The sequence below is a fragment of the Ovis canadensis genome, chromosome 18 (assembly GCF_042477335.2).
Source record: "Ovis canadensis isolate MfBH-ARS-UI-01 breed Bighorn chromosome 18, ARS-UI_OviCan_v2, whole genome shotgun sequence".
NCBI classification, from domain to species: Eukaryota; Metazoa; Chordata; class Mammalia; order Artiodactyla; family Bovidae; genus Ovis; species Ovis canadensis.
Genome location: NC_091262.1, coordinates 70,296,817 through 70,318,279, shown reverse-complemented (window position 1 = coordinate 70,318,279; position 21,463 = coordinate 70,296,817). Strand labels below are relative to the sequence as shown.

The 21,463-nt window shown below is 41.1% G+C and overlaps 1 protein-coding gene across 4 annotated transcripts in view; it reads left to right on the top strand.

Annotated features, from left to right (window-relative positions):
- Positions 1-5,914, top strand: part of TRIP11 (thyroid hormone receptor interactor 11) — a 68,936-nt gene extending 63,022 nt beyond the window's left edge. For all 4 annotated transcript variants that reach the window (XM_069559476.1, XM_069559477.1, XM_069559479.1 and 1 more), the window contains exon 21: positions 2,533-5,914. In XM_069559476.1, the coding sequence (XP_069415577.1) occupies positions 2,533-2,753 (221 nt within the window). In that variant the 3' untranslated portion in view covers positions 2,754-5,914. The remainder of the gene's footprint in view (positions 1-2,532) is intronic.
- The last annotated feature ends 15,549 nt before the right edge of the window (positions 5,915-21,463 follow it).

The window sequence follows — 21,463 nt, the reverse complement described above, 5'->3', positions numbered from 1 at the left end:
TCTCTTGAGTTCAAATTGAAGTATCATCCATTAGACTCTCTGTTCATGTGCACGTGCGTGTTGAGTTGCTCGGCTGTGTCTGACTCTTTGTGAGCCAGTGGACTGTAGCCCTTCAGGCCCTTCTGTCCATGGGATTTCCCCCTGGAGTGGATTGCCATTCCCATCTCCAGGGAATATTCCCAACCCAGGAATCAAACCCGGGTCTCCTGCATTGTAGGTGGATTCTTTACAGTCGGAGCCGCTAGGAAAGCCCGTTAGTCTCTGTACAGATTATTTATTGGAAGGGCTATATATTTTATCTGAAATCTTCATATTTTAATAGACTAACGTGTTTGCTAGCTGGACTGTAAAGGTACATATTATATACTCTCAAGTTTATGTCACTTGCTCAGTACTTAAATGTGGATAAAATACTGAATTTATATTCTGAAATTTTAAGAACTTCTTTAGTCCTTCTCTCAGCTCTCAGAAGTTGTTCAGTCGTGTCCAACTCTTTGTGACCCAGGGATTGTAGCCTACCAGGCTCCTCCATCCATGGGATTTTTCCAAGCAAGAGTACTGAAGTGGGCTGCCATTTCCTTCTCCGGGGGATCTTCTCAACCCAGGCATCGAACCTGGGTCTCCTGCATTGCAAACAGACGCTTTACTGTCCTTACTTAGATGAATATTTCTATTTTTCTGAACTTTTATAGAAAGTGAAAGTAGTAAAATTATTTTAAAAGTTTATCTGCTAAATTTAGGCTTTAGAAAAGTCTTAACTTTAATGTGTAGACTATACTAAAAACAGTTTTTCTTGTCATACTGGGTTTTATTCTTCCTTTAGGTAGTTAGTTTCTGGCTGTGCTGCGTCTTCACTGCTGCAGGCTTGTCTCTAGGTGCAGTGAGCAGGGGCTGCTCTTTGTTGCTGTGTGCGGGCTTCTCATCGCGGTGGCTCCTGTTATTGTGGAGCACAGGCTCCGGGGCACACGGGCTTCAGTAGCTGCGCCTCCTGGGCTCTAGAGCGCAGGCTCAGTAGTTGCGGTGCGCGGACTTAGTTGCTCCAAGGCATGTGGGATCTTCCTGGGCCACAGATCTAACCCATGTCTCCTGCATTGGTAGGTGGATTCTTTACCACTAAGCCACCAGGAAAACCCCAGTTTTAGCATCTTTCAAGACTCTAAAATTTATTTTGGCAGGGTCTCCCTTCCCCCGCTCCTCCCCCTGCCCTTCCCCTTCTTTCCTCTCCTTTTCTTTCCTACACCTCCCCACTTCAGTTATCAAGTCACATGCCCAGCTTGATTTGTGTTGCTCAGAGACAAAAGCCAGAGCTTACCATGTAGCTATTTCAGAGTTTGGAAAATTGTCATTCACAGGAGAAAGTACAGCTTGCGGACCCAAGGGTGCTCAGTGATAAGTAGATTTGATACATTTGTCTCAATGCTTCCTTTGTTTTTGAGGCCTCTTTTATTTTAGTTTCCCATCACTGAAGCAGGTGTCTTTGAGGGGTTGCCTGTCTCTGAACAAAGAAGTTGTTAATGGCCTTGGGTAATAAAGCAGAATTCTGTCCACTAAGACTTTAGGGCATAAACTAAGTGCTGTTCCAGTAAAAACTTAATTGTTCAGCCTGACTTCACAGAAAAATAATCTAATGAGAATTGTTTTTAAACCTTTGACTGTCTAAAAGATGACCGTTTAATGTAATACATACATTGCTTTTTGTTTTGGTAAATTAATATTAAATCTGATGTTATTATAATATGGGTGCCAATTTTTTTCAGGACCATTTTAATTATTTGGGCAAAACAAGTTCTCAAGTCCTCCCATCTTTCAAATGGTTAGATAGAATTTGCCTGGCAACATAGGAAACACTTTTTAGAAAACTGTTGTTATAATAAATGACATTAATCCCCAGAACTGGGAAGCTCCCTATATGGTTCAAATGGCTCACTCCCCAGAGAGTATCTTTGCCTGTGTAATCCCCTTCCTCTTCTTTGTCCCCTCTGGGTACACAGGTCTCTACCTGATTGCATCTCTCCTTCCCTACCTCATTCCATGTAGATGGGAATTCCCTGGTGGCTCAGATGATAAAGAATCTTCCTGCAGTGCAGGACACTTGGGTTCGATCCTTAGATTGAGAAGATCCCCTGGAGAAAGGAATGGCAACCCACTCCAGTGTTCTTGCCTGAAGATTCCATAGACAGAGGAGCCTGGTGGGCTAAGTCTGTGGGATCACAAAGAATCAGACACAACTGAGCAATTACCCCTTTCAGCACACAGTGCAACACACATAACTGGTATTAAGTATAAGACAGCGATGCTGATGTATTTAATAATATTAGCTCTACATACAAATATTTCTCTCTCCCATTCCTTTCTCTTATTTATTGCTTCTTTCACCTTCTATGTTTGATAGACACCCAGCTTAACAGATCCAGAACCTAGCAGCATATAAGTTACATTTATTTGGGGGCCAAATCTCAGAACCTAAAACACATGTATACCAGTGACCAGATAATACGTGGGAGACTAAATCATCCTTGTTTTGTCATCTAGATACAGCGGAATCCAGGGCTGGTAGAAGAACAGATGTGAATCCATTCTTGGCTCCCCGCTCTGCAGCTGTGCCTCTCATTAACCCAGCTGGACTTGGACCCGGCGGACCTGGGCATCTCCTTTTGAAACCCATCTCAGACGTTCTGCCCACATTTACGCCTTTGCCAGTATCGCCTGACAACAGTGCTGGAGTTGTGCTGAAAGACCTTTTAAAGCAATAGATTATTCTCAAGCCAGAGATGATACATATAGCACTTTAAAGAAAAAAACCGTGAACACTATGTACATACTTTATCACAAAGTGGCCTTTTGGAAAAAGTCATGTATTTGTTTGTAGTTATACTTTCTCTAAATTTAATACTAATATTCTTAATGCTTTTAGAAATTGCAAGAGTTAAAGGAGAAGTGTTTGCTATCTTATCTCCTTTTTTCCCCCCGTCTCATTTGACCTAACTTAAGCTAGAAACATTCTTTTAATTTTAATTTACAAAAGTAAGAAAAATAAAAAGAAAAAAATACTAGTAGCTATATATCAGTTCTTTCCTTTTCAGGCTCATTTAAACTAGAGACGTATAGTTATCTTTTAAAGATAATCAGTACATTTACCAAAAAAAAAGGAGGGGGGGAGCAGAAAATAGTAGTGGCTTATCCACATAGTGTAAAAATTGATCTAAAGCATATTATTTATCTTTAGGCCAAGAGCAAGGTTGTCCCTGGCGGGCGACAGGTGTCCTGAGGTAGAAGGCGTGCTGTTTGGCTTTCTGTAGACTGAGCAGAGACAGCACGGTTTCATCCAGGACCCCTGCCCGCCCCTCGTTCACAGTCATAGCCACCTCTTCCTTCCCGGCTCCTTACCTTCTGGCAGCCCCTCGCAATGCTCCTGTATAATTTTGTCATTTCAAGAGTGCCACTCACTGGAATCGTACAGTGTAACCTTTTGAGATGGCCTTTTTTCACTCACCATAATTCCCTGAGATCCTTCTACATTGCTGAACCTATCAGATGCTTCTTCCTTTTCACTGTTAAGTACATATTGTCACTGTATGGTTTCGCTTTAAGAGCTAAAGTGTCCCTTTAAAGATACCATCTTAAAATGTTCCACACCCCTACTCACAACTTTGATCTAAGTGTTACATTGTACAGCTGCATTTACAGAGCTATAATCAGCAATATCCCTAGCTACACCATCTCCTGCCTCTGTCTGAGGTGTTGGCGTGAGAGGGACAGCCACCCAGGGGTCGCCTGTCGTCTTCACAGTCACAAGGGCAGTGAGATCACTTGGGCAGCACCAGCACCGGGTGTTTGGAAAGTAATGGTGAGGGAGTATCCCTTTAGTTCTTTTATAAACCCCTCATAAAAATCCTGACTTGGAATTTAATTATATCAGGATGTTCATGTTTGTATGAGTTGTTGAAGTTGTACATTTAAAGACATTTCTTTGCAAATTTTGTAAATTTCGCTATGCCTTTAAAATAGAAACATCTGTATAATAAGGAAAGATGAAAATGATACTAATCCAAATATGTAAATAGGCCTGGCTCTGGCCAGGGCCAGATTTGGCTGTTTGTAAACTTTGCTGTGATTACTGTATACTTTGTACTGTATTTAGAGGATTGGAAGTCGCCATGTGCTGCTAGATAAAGCTTGTTTTTCTGGAAAATCTAGTAACTTAGACATTGCTGCTTCAGAACGTCCCCTGTCTCCTTGGCTAACTTATTTATATTGCCATTCTTTATTTGGTATACTTTAAAGGAAGTTGTCATACCAGTTCTATATTAGAACTATCAAACTGCCTCCTGTCCGTTTTGTCCACTATTGTTTCTCTATGAAATGATTACTCGTAGGTTTTATAAGGTCCTTTCAAAGACACTTTCACTGACCATTCTAAATTATTTGCTGCTTGCCATTGAATTTTCATTTCAGTGTGGAGCATCTGAAATAAAAGTTTCTCAGTTTAAAAAAATGAAAAGACAACGTGATCCTTTATTTTGAAGGCATATAATAACAGGAAAAAAATTTCCTCTTTTAATTTGGAAAGGAGATGCATGGTGGGTATAAGTAGCATGTCACCATATTTTAAATGCCTTTTATGATATTTTCAGTATTTCCTTTCTTGCTTCCAAACAGCCTATCCCCGCTCACCCCATAGCTTAACAGAAGTTGGAAAGCTGTTGTGGGTGGATTGCATATCTAAACATCCCAACATGACCTTACATGGCTGCTGTTTTTAAAAGTATGTGACCTTGTCCTAATGCTGTAGTACCTAATGTTTCAATTGTATCATCATCGAAACTATAGCTCACTGGTATGCATACTAAGTGTTTGTTGATCCAAACCAGACACAACTCATCTACTTTTCTGAATTAAGTTGTGTCAGAGATGAACCATCTGCTCAAGGAATCTTCTTAGTAATCATATAGTGATGAAGCATATAATTCTGATGTTGGCAGTTGGATATTGCTAATGCTAATTTTATTGCAGAACTTTAACTACAGTAATTTTACTGTTTATTCCTCTAGAAACTTACTAAAATTTGTGGTTGAATTTTACCATCGCTGCCACAGTTTTCCACAACATTCCTAATGGTTTTCAACTGCTTTATTGTAGTAGAAAATTCATCCAGCCATTGGATTTGATTTTAGTATAATACTGTATTTCATGGTTATTTTTTAGTTCCTGCCATTATTGAGTTAAAAACTAAACAACAAAAACCTGGGGGAAAAGGATTGACTTTCTTAAAACCATCCAATTAAATATTAACTATCCCCCTCAAATAAAGCCTCTAATTTATTTTAACCTTTTAATGGACAGTTGAAAGGAGGAAAAAGTCAAAATACTTTTCCAATCAGTAGATGGGAAACAAAACAACAATGCTCCAGGAACAAGAGAGAAATAAGAATTGTTAATAAAGCACTATTATGTATCATACTTAGGGCATATTAATTTTATTTTTAAGGCTAATGAAGTTTTTCATATATCAAAGTATTTAAAACATCTGTTAATAAAAATTAATCTTTAATTTTGTAAACATCAAGTCTAACATTTATATATTCCTATGGGAAAAAAACTTTCACTTTTGTGGAAAAAATAATGGTACTTTTAATGATCTGACACTTGTGATTATTTGCCAGTCTTTACTGTCTAACTTATTAAGGTTTCTCGAGTTAAAACTGATAAGTTGTCTTTTGACTTTTAGGGAAATATCTTATGGAATATTTACAGTCCAACCTTAATACTGGGTTGTATTTTATGGAACTAAAGCAGTGCATTTCTGAATTTCTCAGGAGCACTGCAAAGCAGAAAAACTAGTCCAAATAAAAATGATATATGTAAACTGGCAATGTCTTCATCCACAATAAAAAAAAACCTTTTTTAGCAACCAGCTGCTGACTTTTTCTTTAGAAGGGGGAGAAATGACTTACACATGTTGTTTATAGCAGCAGTTGATGAACTACTGACGCTAATATCTTCAAGTGTTCACCGGATGTCTGGTGTTAGGATAGTGTTTGAGCTTTGGAAATGTTAACTATGAACAGTTTAATAGATGTTCAAGGTTATGTGTGCAAAGAGGATCTGAGAGGTTTTAGCCAGGCCTTTTTTTCCCAGAGGTGATAGTATGCATCCGTGGGCTCTTGGTTTTTCTGCAGAGTGATTGGCTATGTACTCAGTTTTTCTTAGATGTGGAACTTGTTTTTTTTTGTTGTTCATTTGGTTTTTTGGCTGCACTTTGTAACATGTGGGATCCTAGTTCCTTGACCAGGGATTGAATCCCTGCCCCTTCTGCCCCTTTGGAGTCTGAACCGTTAGACTACCAGGGATATTTCTCCCAGGGAAGTCCCAGAACTTGTATATTTTTAACTATTCATTGTGGTAGGATTGGAAGGAACATGAGTTTTAAAGTTGAGAGATGGATTGGAGTACAGATTTTGAACCTGTCTGTGTGACCTTGAACAAAATCCATTCACTGTGTAACTGATTTTTCTTATCTCTAAAATAATGCCCACCTATTAAGCTTAAGGGGTTATAAGGATCAAATGACCTGTTCATTCATTTCTTGTTGTTCAGTCCCCAAGTCATGTCTGACTCTGCGACCCTATAGACTACAGCAGACCAGGTTCCTGTGTCCTTTACTGTCTCAGAGTTTGCTCAAATTCACGCCCATTGAGTCAGTCAGATAATTGAGTTATCTAACAAACTCATCCCCTGCCTCCCCCTCCTTCTTTTGCCTTCAATCTTTCCCAGCATCAGAGTCTTTTCCAATGAGTCGACTCTTGGCATCAGGTGGCCGAAGTAGTGGAGGTTCAGCAGTAGTCCTTCCAATGAATATTCTGGGTTGATTTCCATTAGGATTGACTGGTTTGATCTCTTTGCAGTCCAAGGAACTCTCAAGAGTCTTCTCCAGCACCACAGTTTGAAAGCATCAATTCTTTGGAGCTCAGCCAGCTTTATGGTCCAACTCTTGCATCTGTACATAACTACTGAGAAAAACCATAGCTTTAACTATACAGATCTTTGTTGGCAAAGTGATGTCTGTGCTTTTCAATATGATGCCTAGGTTTTGTCATAGCTTTTCTTCCAAGGAGCAGGCATCTTAATTTCATGGCTTCAGTTACCATCCACTGTGATTTTGGAGCCCAAGAAAAGAAAATACGTCACTGCCTCCACTTTACCCCCTTCTATTTACCATGAAGTGACAGGACCAGATGCTATGATCTTAGTTGTTGTTTTTTGTTTTTTTTTTTTTTTTATGTTGAGTTTCAAGCCAACTTTTTCAGTCCCCTCTTTTACCTTCATCAAGAGGTTCTTTAGTTCCTCTTCACTTTCTGCCATTAGAGTGGTATCATCTGCATATCTGAAGTTGTTGATATTTCTCCCAGTAATCTTGATTCCAGCTTGTGATTCATCCAGCCTGGCATTTCACATGATGTACTGTGCATGTAAGTTAAGGAGGGTGGAATATACAGCCTTGTACTCCTTTCCCAGCTGGGAACGAGTCTGTTGCTGTTTGACCTGCGTACAGATTTCTCAGGAGACAGGTAAGGTGGTCTGGTACTCCCATATCTTTAAAAATTATCCAGTTTATTGTGACCCATACATTAAAAGGCTTAGTGTAGTCAATAAAGCAGACATAGATGTTTTTCTGGAATTCCCTTGTTTTTTCTCTGATCCAATGGATGTTCACAATTTGATTTCTGGTTCCCCTGCCTCTTTGAAACCCAGCTTGTACATCTGGAAGCTCTCCCTTCACTTACTGCTGAAGCCTAGTTTGAAGGATTTTGAGCATAACCTTGCTAGCATGTGAAATAAGCCCAATTCTATGGTAGTTTGAATATTCTTTGGTATTGCCCTTCTCTGGGATTGGAATGAAAACTGACCTTTTCCAGTCCTGTGGCCACTGCTGAGTTTTCCAAATTTGCTGGCATACTGAGTGCAGCACTTTCACAGCATCATCTTTTTAGGATGTGAAATAGCTCAGCTGGAATTCCATCACCTCCACTAGTTTTCGTAATGATGCTTCCTAAGGCCCACTTGACTTCATACTCCAGGATGTCTGGCTCTAGGTGAGTGACCACACCATCATGGTTGCTTGGGTCATTAAGACTTTTTTTTGTGTAGTTCTTCTATGTATTCCTGCCACCTCTTTTTAATCTCTTCTGCTTCTGTTACATCCTTACCGTTTCTGTCTTTTATCCTGCCCATCCTTGCATGAAATGTTCCCTTGATATCTCCCATTGAAGCGATCTCTAGTCTTTCCCATTCTGTTGTTTTCCTCTATTTCTTTGCATTGTTCATTTAAAAAGGGTTTCTTATTCCCCCTCGCTATTCTTTGGAAGTTGGCATTCAGTTTGGTATCTTTCCCTTTCTTCCTTGCCCTTCACCTCTCTTCTTTTCTTAGCTATTTGTAAGGCCTCCTTAGACAACCACTTTGCCTTCTGGCATTTCTTTTTCTTTGGGATGGTGAGGTCACTGCCTCCTGTAAAGTGCTATGAATCTCTGTCTAGTTCTTCAGGCACTCTGTCTACCAGATCTAATCCCTTGAATCTATTCGTCACTTCTACTGTATAATCATAAGGGATTTGATTTAGGTCATACCTGAATGGCCTAGTGGTTTTCCCTACTTTCAATTTAAGTCTGAATTTTGCAATAAGGAGCTCATGATCTGAGCCACAATCAACGCCAGGTCTTGTTTTGCTGACTCTATAGAACTTCTTTACCTTTGGCTGCAAAGAATACAATCAGTCTAATTTCGGTATTGGCCATCTGGGGATGTGTATGTGTGGAGTTGTGTTGTTGGAAGAGGGTGTGTGCTGTGACCGGTGTGTTCTCTTGTCAAAACTCTGTTAGCCTTTGCCCTGGTTCATTTGATATTCCCAAGGCCAATCTTGCCTGTTACTCCAGGTATCTTGATTTCCCACTTTTGTATTCCAATCCCCTGTGATGAAAAGGACATCTTTTTTTGGTATTAGTTCTGGAAGGTCTTATAGGTCTTCATAGAACTTGTCAGCTTAAGCTTCTTCAGCATCAGTGGTTGGGGCACAGACTTGGATTACTGTGATGTTGAGTGGTTTGCCTTGGAAACAAACTGAGATGCTATATTTCACAAAATTACAGTACTTTAACAGCTTCATCTTTTAAGATTTTAAATAGCTCAACAGGAATTCCGTGACCTCCACTAGCTTTGTTCATAGTAATGCTTCTTAAGGCCCACTTGACTTCACAATCCAGCATGTTCATTCATAATATTTATTAAATGAATAAATGTACCACTAGTGGAAATGCCTACTAAAGTCTGTAGTTCTACACAGATGTTAGAAGTTGTGATAATCACTGCCCAAAAGTGGATAAGAATGTCAGGGATGGGGGTGTTACTGAATCCAAGTGTTGTTTCTAGAAGGTAAGGAGAGGTAAAAAGCGTGAAGTGCTTGTTGCTCTGATGGGATACGTTGTAAGAAGAAGCTCTCAGATTTAGGAACTGGCTCAGGAAGCTGTTGGTTTTGACTTGGAGAAGTGATGGTGGAACGGAGGGAACAAAAGCCATGTTAAGCAGGTTGAGTATGTGCTGAGCAAGTGATGATGGTGTTTATAGGCAACTCTTCTGAGAAATCAGGTTAGGAAAGGGGATCATGGGAGAGGAAAGTAGGGTGGAGGCAGTTGTTAGCTGGGAGATTTGAACATCTGTCAGTGCTTTTGGGAAGGACACATAGATAAAAAACAGTTCTTGCCCAAACCCATTCTATTGGAATACCAATTATTACTAACTTGAACCTTGTTTTCCTATCCTTGGGATTTAGGTCATGTGAACATATATCATATATTTGAGAGTTTTATGGCACGTTGTTATTATAATTTAATACATCCAGTAAATTATTAGTCCATTATAATTACAACGATATTTGTTTTGGAGATAGAGAAAAACTCAAGAATGTTCATAAATGCATCCCCCTTAAGGCAAATATTTGAACCCTTAGATGGTTTTCTGCCTTGGCTATTGCTGTGTATCTGCCTTTTAGCCCTTCTTGGGTTGAGAAATTAATACTTTGCACTATAATGATATTTTGACTGTGATCATTTTCAGCTGTGACTTTTTTTTTTTACAAACGTACTCTCCTTTTCACCTCTGATATTCTTGGACTTCAGTGAACTGTTTTTGACCCTCAAGAATTAAATCTCAGTGATTGAAAATACTTGTGAACTTAATGTAACTTAAGAGTTTGGTAACGCTGTTTTCTAGATATACTTGAACTGTTAAAAATGTGAGACACATTATATTATTTTGTAAATTATGAGGCATTTTTGATGTTGAAGGACATTATATTGTGAGAAAGTTCCCTCTAACAATGGTGAATCAGTCTCAAGCCCTCTAGACCCGTGGGTAAATGGATATATTTAAAGGGCATTCATGTCCCAGAGCAAGGAGCATCCCAGGTGTTGCAGGGAAATATGATTTTATTTAAAGAAAAGAGTTGAGGGACTTCCTAGGGGGTCCACTGGCTAAGACTCCACACTCCCAACGCAGGGGGCCCGGGTTTGATCCCTGGTCAGGGAACTAGATCCCACATGCCACAACCAGGAGTTTGTATGCCCCAACTAAAAAAGATCCCATATGTCAAACTAAAGGATCTCACTGGCACAGCCAAATACATAAAGTAAATATTAAAAAAGAAAGAAAAAAGTTGGAAAGACAGTAAAAGATTTGCTTGGGTTTCCTATGCAGCTCCTTCCGTTTAGCTGTATTTAAAGAACCACCATGTCATCTAGGAGTTAACACATTAATCCCTTTATAAAAGGATTTTCAGGCACTCTGTGAATAAAATGGGGATAGTGGTGATAAAGTTACAAGTTGCAGACTAATGAGGTAATTTTTTATTTTTGAAAACTCATATGGAATGTATAGTCTTTGAAAAATGTTGGAAGCATTTCAAAGTCATTTCTCTAAGGCATTTGCAGGGCCTCATGCAAATCTACTACTAGAATAGTCTGGATACAGGCATTCAAACTGTAGTTCCCTTTAGGACCGCACTTGCCAACTGTAGCTCCTGTGTTGAAAAATATTGATAATGGTAAACATCAATTCTCCACAGAAATGCTACTTGAAGAAATTAATACTTCCATTTTTAGAAGTCTTTTCACTTTTGTTTTTTTCTCTTCAGACACTAGTTTTACATGGTGAAAAGTAATTTTACCCCAGCTGTCATCCTTTAATTTGTATCTGTGTACGTGTGAAATATTCTAAACATTTAAGAAGAGACAACAAGGATATTAGGAGGGACGTCTGGGCAGGGCAGTGTGAAGATGTCAGCCAATCCTCCCTACAAAAAACAAGTATAAAACTGAAATGGTCAGAAACAACCATCTGGGGGCTCTGGTAATCGACCAACGGCAGACAAGAGATTGAAAAATATTGATATTTGAGAAACCTCTAGAGCTACAGGTTAAGAACACTGACATCTGTAGCTTTCCTGCCTGCAGCTTCCCCACTCACCAGACCTCCCAGTGTCTCTAGTACCAATCAGCTATGGAAACCAGTGACCCAAGGAGGGGAACTCAATGACGGGGGCCAGGGGTGTGGGTGGAGGCTGCAAAAGCACATGGCTGTCACTCACCGGTGGTGAACAGGGAAGGAAACATGGCGAAAAGCCGGTGTTGCTAGCCTGAGGCTTCCCTTTACACAGGGCAAAGTGGCCCACCAGTATGAATTTAATGGGAGTCCCGGAACTGAGGAAGCCATGGGAAGGCCCTGGCTGATGGGAACCAAGACAGCCTGGTGGGAAGAAGCCTGAAGGCATCGTGAGACTGGCCTTTGTGAATGTCTCAATCCACACGCAGATCCACTGCCATGGATGGAAAGAATTTGGGCTCGAGGAGTTTAACGAGCACAGCCTCTACTGACCACTAAGCCATGCGGGGCACCCTCTGGGAAGCCAGAGTGAAAAAAGATGAAAACAGCAGTGCTTTTTCGGGCGCCATGCTCTGTGGCACGTGGGATCTTAGTTCCTCAATCAGGGATTGAACCCTTGCCCCGTACATTGGGAGCACAGAGTCTTAACCACTGTATCACCAGGGAAGCTCCCCCAAAAGATAAAAATAATATAAAAGCAGCAGAGCCATCGGCAGTTGCAGTCTCTCCTGAGGGACACAGATTTCTCAGCTTAAATCCAATCAAGTTTTTAAAAATCAGAAAAATAGCAGAATCATTAGTGCTGCAAGTATAATCTAAATTGTCCAGATTTCAGCCCAAAATTAGGAGTGAAGCAAAGAAGAAAGTGTGACCCATACATAGGAAAAAGGCAGTTAGGAGAAACTGCACGGGTCTAGGTTTTGAATTTAGCCCACAAAAACTTCAAAGCAGTGATTGTAAATGCAAAAATTAAAGGAAAGCGTTTAAAGGATACAGAGTAAATACTTGTATACTCATTACCCAGCTTTATCAAATCTTAACATTATGCCATATTTTCTAAAGAATTTTTAAAACTTTTTATTAACATTTTGGATGTAGACACAAAAGTAGAGAGAGAAGCAGAATGAACCTGTGTACCCTTTACCAGCTTCAATGATTATCAACGCAAGATTGACTTTCAACTCTCATTTCACTTACTTCCCTTTTTCAGTTTAAAAGCATTTTCACATACCATGTCTTAAAACTGTAATAACTACAGAGCCAGTCTTGCTTCTTTTAGTAGAACAATAGAGATGGTCAAATAATGTATGCCTCTCCTGTTCCAGAATTCTCTGGGAGTCTTGTTAAAATTTGACGTCCCATCTGCATCCATAGAGAAGTTTCCACAGTCTCTCCTACTTTTGGTGTTAAAAGTCCATTCTTTTGTGTAACATGGTGACATGACATATGATAGTTGTATACATTTTTAATTTTATTTAGCAATTAAAAGCTGACAGCATAATAATATTCTAATTTGGGAAGGGGTTGATTTTACTGGTCTGGTAAATTCAAGAATCTGAGAGGCACTTGTTTTGTGTAGACCGTAAATAGGAAATGAGATAATTTGGACATCATTCTATTATAAAGTTATATTTAAAATATTAAGTTTGCCCCAAACCTCAATCCATTATGTGTCGGGAAGCAAACAGGCCAAAAGGAAACAGAGATAACAACTTAAAAGAATGCTATTAGCTATATTTTTTGTGTGTTGCTCTGGTGGGGCCCCATGGCAAAGAGTGTGCTTACCTAAAATCTTTTTGTAAAGATCTCATATTTTATACTTGGTTATATGTTAAAACCACAATCAGTTAAAACAATTCATGAGAAAAGTCCAAGTATTTTCACGATTTGCTGAATTTCCTGAGAATTCCAAGTATGTGCAAAAAATCCTGACATCCTCGAAAAGTTGGTTACATTAAAGTACACATAAGACCACACGTATCAGGAGAAGAAATCTTGGAGCAAAAGTTCAGAAACCTGTGTTCCAGTCCCTATTCTGCTTCTAATGATATGAACTTGGGTAAAATTGGATCAATTCGTCTCTCTGGGCCTTAGTTTTCACATTTTTAAAATTAGGGGGTTACAGTTCAGTTCAGTTCAGTTCAGTTGCTCAGTCGTGTCCAACTCTTTGCGACCCCATGAACTGCAGCACGCCAGGCCTCCCTGTCCATCACCATCTCCCGGAGTTCATTCAGACTCACGTCCATCGAGTCCATGATGCCATCCAGCCATCTCATCCTGGGTCGTCCCCTTCTCCTCCTGCCCCCTAATCCCTCCCAGCATCAGAGTCTTTTCCAATGAGTCAACTCTTCGCATGAGGTGGCCAAAGTACTGGAGCTTCAGCTTTAGCATCATTCCTTCCAAAGAAATCCCAGGGTTGATCTCCTTCAGAATGGACTGGTTGGATCTTCTTGCAGTCCAAGGGACCCTCAAGAGTCTTGTCCAACACTACAGTTCAAACGCATCATTCTTTGGCGCTCAGCCTTCTTCACAGTCCAACTTTCACATCCATACATGACCACAGGAAAAACCATAGCCTTGACTAGAGTAAACGAGTTATAAGGTTCAGGACTTGGTCGCCTCCTCAAGGCAATGTTCTTTTTTAACATTCTCAAGACTGGTGGGGGTCAGTACTTGCACTGTTGACCAATCAGTGCCTCATGGGAAAGAGAAAGAGGGAGAGAGAAGGAGAGAGAGAAAGAACTAACCTTTTCCAAGGGCCTACTGTGCCTCGGCATCTGCTAGGTGCTTTATGAACACTATCTCCTTTACAATACCGTGATACGCTTTTGTTCCCCGCCCCTTTTTTTTCACTGCCCTATGAGGCATGTGGGATCTGAGTTCACAACCAGGGAATCGCCCATGCACCCTGCTTTGGAAGTGTTGGATCTTAACCACTGGACCCATTTACAGCTGAGAACCTGAAGCTCAGCAAGGTTAAAAACTTTAGCTTAGAGTCCTGTATTTGTCCAGCCTCTCCAGAGAAACAGAACCAATACTTTTAAAGGTCACTATACGTTTAACATAAGCATGACAAGGAGGGCAGAAACCATGAAGGATGGGATGAAGTCATCTAAATACTTAAAAATGCAAACCGTGTTTGCAAAAATGTCATAAAGAAGATTAAAAGGCAAAAGACAAACTGAGGAAAATATTTGCACTACAAACTATAGAGCATAATATGAGAGCATGTGTCATTTTACCAGCAAACATAATATTGAGCTATTTCTATTAAGAAAAAAAAAAAGAAAACACAAACCACCACCCTTCAAAGTGAAGTGAAAGTTGTTTAGTCATGTCCGAATCTTTGTGACCCCATGGAATTTTCCAGGCCAGAATGCTGGAGTGGGTAGCCATTCCCCTCAAACCAAAAACCACCAGTAGGGTGGAATCATTTTGATTTTTTTATTAGTTCATGGGAGTAAACTAATACGTGTCTGATAAGACAGGAGACGTGTCCACTAAGTCAGGAGTAGAAATGGATTGGAGGAAATACTCCACAAATAGTTGAACATTTGGGTCTGCAGAGCAAGAGACAAGTCAGGGATGCGAGAAGTATTTATTTAGAGTTGTGTGTGAAATGCTGGCAGTTTATGAGACCTAGGTCCTATAATGGCTATGGGAACTGTGATCCCAGGACAAGAGGGTAATACCAAAGAGTAGAGAGGCTGGATCTAACTTTTTGGGACTCTTTGCTTATTACGGAGGAGGAGATAAAAGGGGCTGTGTCTGGAGAAAGTGTAGTCAGGGTCACATGAGGAAAACCAGGGTAACTTAGAGAGAAAATGGGTCATCAACCGTCAAACACTTCAAAGTGAGACAGGAAAGGGGCACATCCTTTAAAAGAATGGCATAGCCCAAGGACATGACATAAACTGATTAAAGCCAACTAGGTCCAAGATGGCAGGCGAGTTGTCTTTCACTAGACCTTGAGCCTCATTATTTGCTCACTGTAACACATCAGCGTGCTTAATGACACACCCACAGGCACTCAGACTGTAGAGGTCAAAAAGTTCACTCCCGTGAACTAATAAAATTCCTGGAAGTCCCCATCCCATCCCCCGAAACAGCTGGAATACTCATCCCACTCATTAGCCTGTGTAATTACCCATCCCTATAAAACCTGACAACCCCATACCCTGGTGCTACCCTTACCCTCTGAGATGCCCCACACTCTGTTTACGGAGTGTGTTTCCTCCCTGAGTAGACCTGCTACACTGTGGCTCTTTCTTGAACTCTTTCCTTCAAGAAGCCAAGAACCCACACTTGGTGGCAGTCCCAGGGACTCAGACGTAACCTGGGAAGCAGCCATTCTCTCACGCCCCATTCTCTTTCCTGCAACAAAAGAGACAAAGGAATATTAGAATGGAGTAAAGGTCACTGTTTTGGCCGTGAGATCGCTAGGAGACTTAGGGAGCACCACTTGGGAGAACTGGTGGGACATGGTGAGGTTTCAGAGGGTTAAGTCGGGACTAGCTGGTGAGGAGGTGACTGGCTGAGAAGTCTGCTGGAGGGAGGAGGAGAGCGGAAGCCACGGGGGCATCAGGGCAACACCTTCCCGCCGCCCAGGGTAGCAGGACCCGTGGAGTGGGCTGCCGCCCGATGCCATTCTGCAACACTGGCTATCATTTTAGTTTTCGTGTTGTTTGGGACCAAGTTTGGACAACATGAAAAGCAAAAGACTATATTGGTGCTAAGAAAATAGAAACAGATGGTAATGATAGAAGAGCCCAGGGAATTCCGGGGTGTTCCTGAGGAGCTAGGGCGAAGGGTAGGAGCCAGCCATGTGAGAGCAAAGTCAGGGGAAGCAAGGCTTGGTCAGCCGGAGGCAATGTTGGTTCTAGAACCACCTGGCTCGATTTTGGCTTGAATCTGGACTCTTTGTTATCTGTGTGGCTCTGATCTCTCTGGGTTTGTTTTTCTTTCTGCAAAAAGAAGAGTTTTCCTATTTGACAGAGTTATTGTGGGGGTCAAAGGAGAGGGTGTATGGAGAGCCCAGCACAACTGTGGACATTTAATATTACTCCCTTCCCCACTTTGCATTTGTTCCTAGAAAGACATGGCAATGTAGTTATTTTTTGACAGTGAAACAATAAACAATTTAGTATTAATCATCAAAATCTATCATTGAATGTCTAATTTTGTGAATCCCGCACCACCAATTTGAAGCATTACCTTTTTTTTAAAAAACAACAAAGCTTCTTTTGGTGTGGGCTGTTTTTAAAGTCTATACTGAATTTTTTACAATATGTTGTTTCTGTTTTATATTTTGTGGCCATGAGGCATGTGGGATCTTCTCTCCCTGACCAGGGATCGAACCTGCACCCTCTGCATTGGAAGGTGAAGCCTTAACCACTGGACTGCCAGGAAAGTCCTAAAGTATTATCTTAAAAAAAAAAAAAAAATCCATCTGTCTTCCAACCCATGGCCTTGTGAACAAATTGAGCTCCATTGGAGCCAGGAAAGTTCCATTCAGCAGGTGATAACCATTTACATTTATACTACAGTTTACATGTTGTATGTTGTTCTGCAGTTGTGATGTATTTGATTCTGATGATGGGAGGTGGGGCAGAGGTTCGGATCCTTATTTTGTAACGAAAAACCAAAAACAAACATAGAACTCTCAGGAAAGGAAGTTCTGAGAAACCAACCACAATCACTTGGCAGTTCATGCTCAACAAATCTCATTTTCTTTTTTAAAATAAAATAGCTAAATCAGGAAATGTGATTTAAAAAAAAAGTGAATTTTGATCTTAGCAGGACATCTGGCAAAGTCTCTCACCCAGTGTCTGTGGACAGGTTGCAGAAATGTAAGCTGAGTAAGAGGAGTTGGTGGCACCCCAAATTAGACAATCAGCAGTGGCCCCAAAATGTTGACAAAATAAGTGGACCTGTGCCAACCTGGACTGAGGGCTTCACTCCAGCACCTGTCCCAGTAAATTTTTTATTGATAATGCTGATAAAGTCACGACAGTCAAGATCAACGTATCTATAGTTGTTAAAGCTGAGAGTGATACTTAATACTTTAGACAGAAGTCATCTTGAAAAAAGATCCTGAACAATGGATGAAAACTTAATAGAGATGCGTGCAGAGCTTGCCTTCCTTAAAAAAATTAGCAAGTGTGGGATGGAGGAGACAGTGTTGAACAGTCTGTGGACCGCAGGTTGTTTCACTGGTGCAAGTTCAGCGCAAACCAAGGGGCGATGCAGCCCAGGGAGGAGACAGACTCAGCTGCTGCAGGGTTATGACACAGGGCAGGGGTTGGTGGGGAGGGTGTCGTTCAGCCTGGGGAAGAGGATACCAGTAGGGGCAAGGGGGGGAATTGTTTTCACGAAAAGGAAGTGGGTTACATAGAAGAGGGAATAGCCCATGGCTGCAGAGGGGAGAATTATTAATAGAATCCATGGAAAATAGCAACCCATTGCTGTTGTTCAGTCTCTTGACTCTTTGCAATCCTGAACTGCAGCACACCAGGCTTCCCTGTCCTTCACTGTCTCCTGGAGTTTGTTCAGACTCATGTCCATTGAGTTGGTGATGCCATCCAACCATCTTGCCCTCTGTCACCCCCTTTTCTCCTTGCTCTTTCTCAGCATCAGGGTCTTTTCCAGACTTGGATTCAATGCAAGATAGAACTTTCTACCAATTTGACCTGGTCAGTAGTGAGTGGGGCTGTTTCACCCATGGAAGTAGATAACTTACTAGTTATTAAAGATAACTGGAGAGCAGTGTGTATGGGTGGGAATTTAGATACAGTGAACATCATGAGGGTAAAGGGCTTCCCTTCTCACTTAGTCCGTAAAGAATCTGCCTGCAGTGAAGGAGACCCAGGTTCGACCCCTGGGTTGGGAGGATCCCCTGGAGAAGGAGATGGCAACCCACTCCAGTATTCTTGCCTGAAGAATCCCATGGACAGAGGAGCCTTGTGGGCTACAGTCCATGGGATCACAAAGAGTCGGGCACGATTGAATGACTAACACTTTCTTTCATTCCCACAGCCACCCTGAGACATAAATAGTATCTCCGTTTTACAGATGAGGAAACCGAGATGTTAAGTGACTTGTCCAAGGTCACCCATCAGATAATCGGCAAGAATCAAGACTCAGACTTTTATTGGAATGCTTATTCTCGCCCTTCTTCCAATCCTACAGTTTTAAGGCGGGAACGATCTCTGGTCCAAGATGGATCTCTGAGCGGTTTTGCCTTCAAGACTCCTTTTGCTCATGTAGAAAGCAGTCATACTGATTTCCTCTCTCTCCTTATCCTTCAGAAGTATTGACAGTATAACTGAGGTAATGGACTAAGTCATTTAAACCTCTTTCTACCCCACCAAAGAGCTCTACACAAATACCATATACTATTAAATTAGCCTATTTTAAATAGGTACAAAATATGGTACATGGTACACAATTCAAATTATAGCAAAAGGTGAGCAGGAAAGGGCTAATTCTTCTATCTCCTTCCCAGCTGCCTACACAATTTCCTTCCTAGGAGACAAAAAACGCTAACAGTTCTTCCTATATCCTTTTAGAGTAGTCTTTTCTATACATATACAAGCGAGAACTTGTGTATATACATTTTTATCAAATGGTGACATGCGTTACACACAGTTTTACAATGTATTGATATACTTATTAATATATTAGTTTGATCTACGTGAAATTACTGATATTCTTCCATTTTGATCTACGAAATTTATTGGAAACCTTTCATTATTAGTCCTTAATGACTAATGACTAACAGTTCCATAAGGAACGGTTTCAGTCTTTTTCTTTTTTAAAATAAAGTGCAACATACATAAGACTTCACAAACCTTTTTTTCGTTTCTTTTTTAATATTAATGAACTTCACAAATCAAAGATTTCACAGATCTTAAGTGTACCCACTCCCGTGGAGCCAGCATCTAGACGACTAATTAAAATATTACCAGCGTGGAGTAGTTCCCTTGTGCCCGCTCCCAGTTACTACCTCATTTTGAATTCCATGTTAAAGTTGTCATCCAGTATGTACTCTTATATGTCCACTTTTTTCTATTGGTTTCTATTTTTTTCTATTGGTTGCACATTATTTAACCCTATTGATACCTAATTGATTGATGATATGTTTCTTTATACTTTTTGCTATTCCAAGCAATGGGAGCAATGAATAACCTTGTAAATATATTTAAAAAAATACTTTACTATGGGAAATGTCCAACACATATAAAGTAAATAGAATAGTATAATGGACACTCAGCTTCAACAACCATCAAAATTTTGCCTTTCTTGTCAAATGTATTTTCATGAGGAGGACTCCATTTACTAACAACAACAAAAAAAAAGCCCTTTAAAAAGGTTAAAAATGCAGTCTTTGGAGTCTCAGTGGTATCTATAGCTGTGTTATAGGGAAGTAAACTAACCTCTCTTCAGTTCAGTTCAGTTCAGTCGCTCAGTCATATCCGACTCTTTGCGACCCCATGAATCGCAGCACACCAGGCCTCCCTGTCCATCACCAACTCCCGGAGTTCACTGACTCACGTCCATCGAGTCCATGATGCCATCCAGCCATCTCATCCTCTGTTGTCCCCTTCTCCTCCTGCCCCCAATCCCTCCCAGCATCAAAGTCTTTTCCAATGAGTCAACTCTTCGCATGAGGCGGCCAAAGTACTGGAGTTTCAGCTTTAGCATCATTCCTTCCAAAGAACACCCAGGACTGATCTCCTTCAGAATGGACTTGTTGGATCTCCTTGCAGTCCAAGGGACTCTCAAGAGTCTTCTCCAACACCACAGTTCAAAAGCATCAATTCTTCGGCACTCAGCCAATACAGTGGAGATAATAGTGCCTATGCACAGACTTATAAAGAGAAAAAAGTACCTCATCAGTGCTTTCTCAGCTGGAGGTAGGGCTGTGTTGAGGGGCCCAAGGGAAGAGGCAGGTGGGGAGGGAGGGCTTGGACTACTACCAATCCATTTTCATCTTGTAAAGAATAGAGACTGAGACTTCCCTGGTGGTCCCGTGGTTGAGACTCCATGCTACCAAGGCAGGGGATTCAAATTCTATCCCTGATTGGGGAACTAAGATCCCACATGCCATGTGGTGCAGCCAAAAGACAGGAAAGAAAAGAATAGGGTCTTGAGTAAAATTTCATTTGATAAAAAAGAATCTAATGCTTCAAAAGGAATTCCCAGGTGGCACAGTTGGTAAAGAACCCGCCTGCCAGTGCAGGAGATGTAGGACATGCAGTTCGATCCCTGGGTCGTGAAGATGCCCTGGAGGAAGAAATGGCAACCCACTCCAGCATCCTTGCCTGGGAGATCTCATGGACAGAGGAGCCTGGCAGGCCACCGTGTACGGGGTCGAAAAAGAGTCTGACATGACTGAGGGCACAGATCCACAGACAATGCATAAGAAAACAAAGGAAAAGAAAGAAAAAGAAATAGTATGAAACCACCAATGTAATCAATGCAAAGGACTCGGAGCAGTGCTTTTATTATTATTATTAGCCATCATTCTGCTTTACCCTGACTTTCTCTTCAAATCACCTGGTTACTTGTTAAAATCACTTTCAAGCCAAGGGACACCTTCTTTCAATTAAAAATGGTTTCCCAGATTTACTGAGATGTAATTGACATACAACACTGTGTACCTTTAAGGTGTACAAATCATTGATTTGGTACAGGGACAAATTTTGATTCAAGCAAGAACATGGCCCTGAGAATCCCAGGATGAGGCCGGGCCTGAGCGTGTCCTCCCCGAGGTCTGCATTGCACAAGCTGACGTCTGGAGTTAGTGTCAGCCAGTTTCCGTCCTCCTCCTCTCTCCCACTCCCTCAAGCTCCCCACCCCTTCTTCTGGAAAATCGTTGAGTCTCCGGCCGCTTACCCCAAGCCTGTGCTTCCTTGGGTCTGGTTTCCCAATAAATCGAAAGACTCTAGTCCCTGTCGCTGTTTGTCACGAGTTCGAGTTAGTCCTCTCCCAGGGAGGGAGTCACTTTCCCGGGTGTCCCAAAGGCTCGGC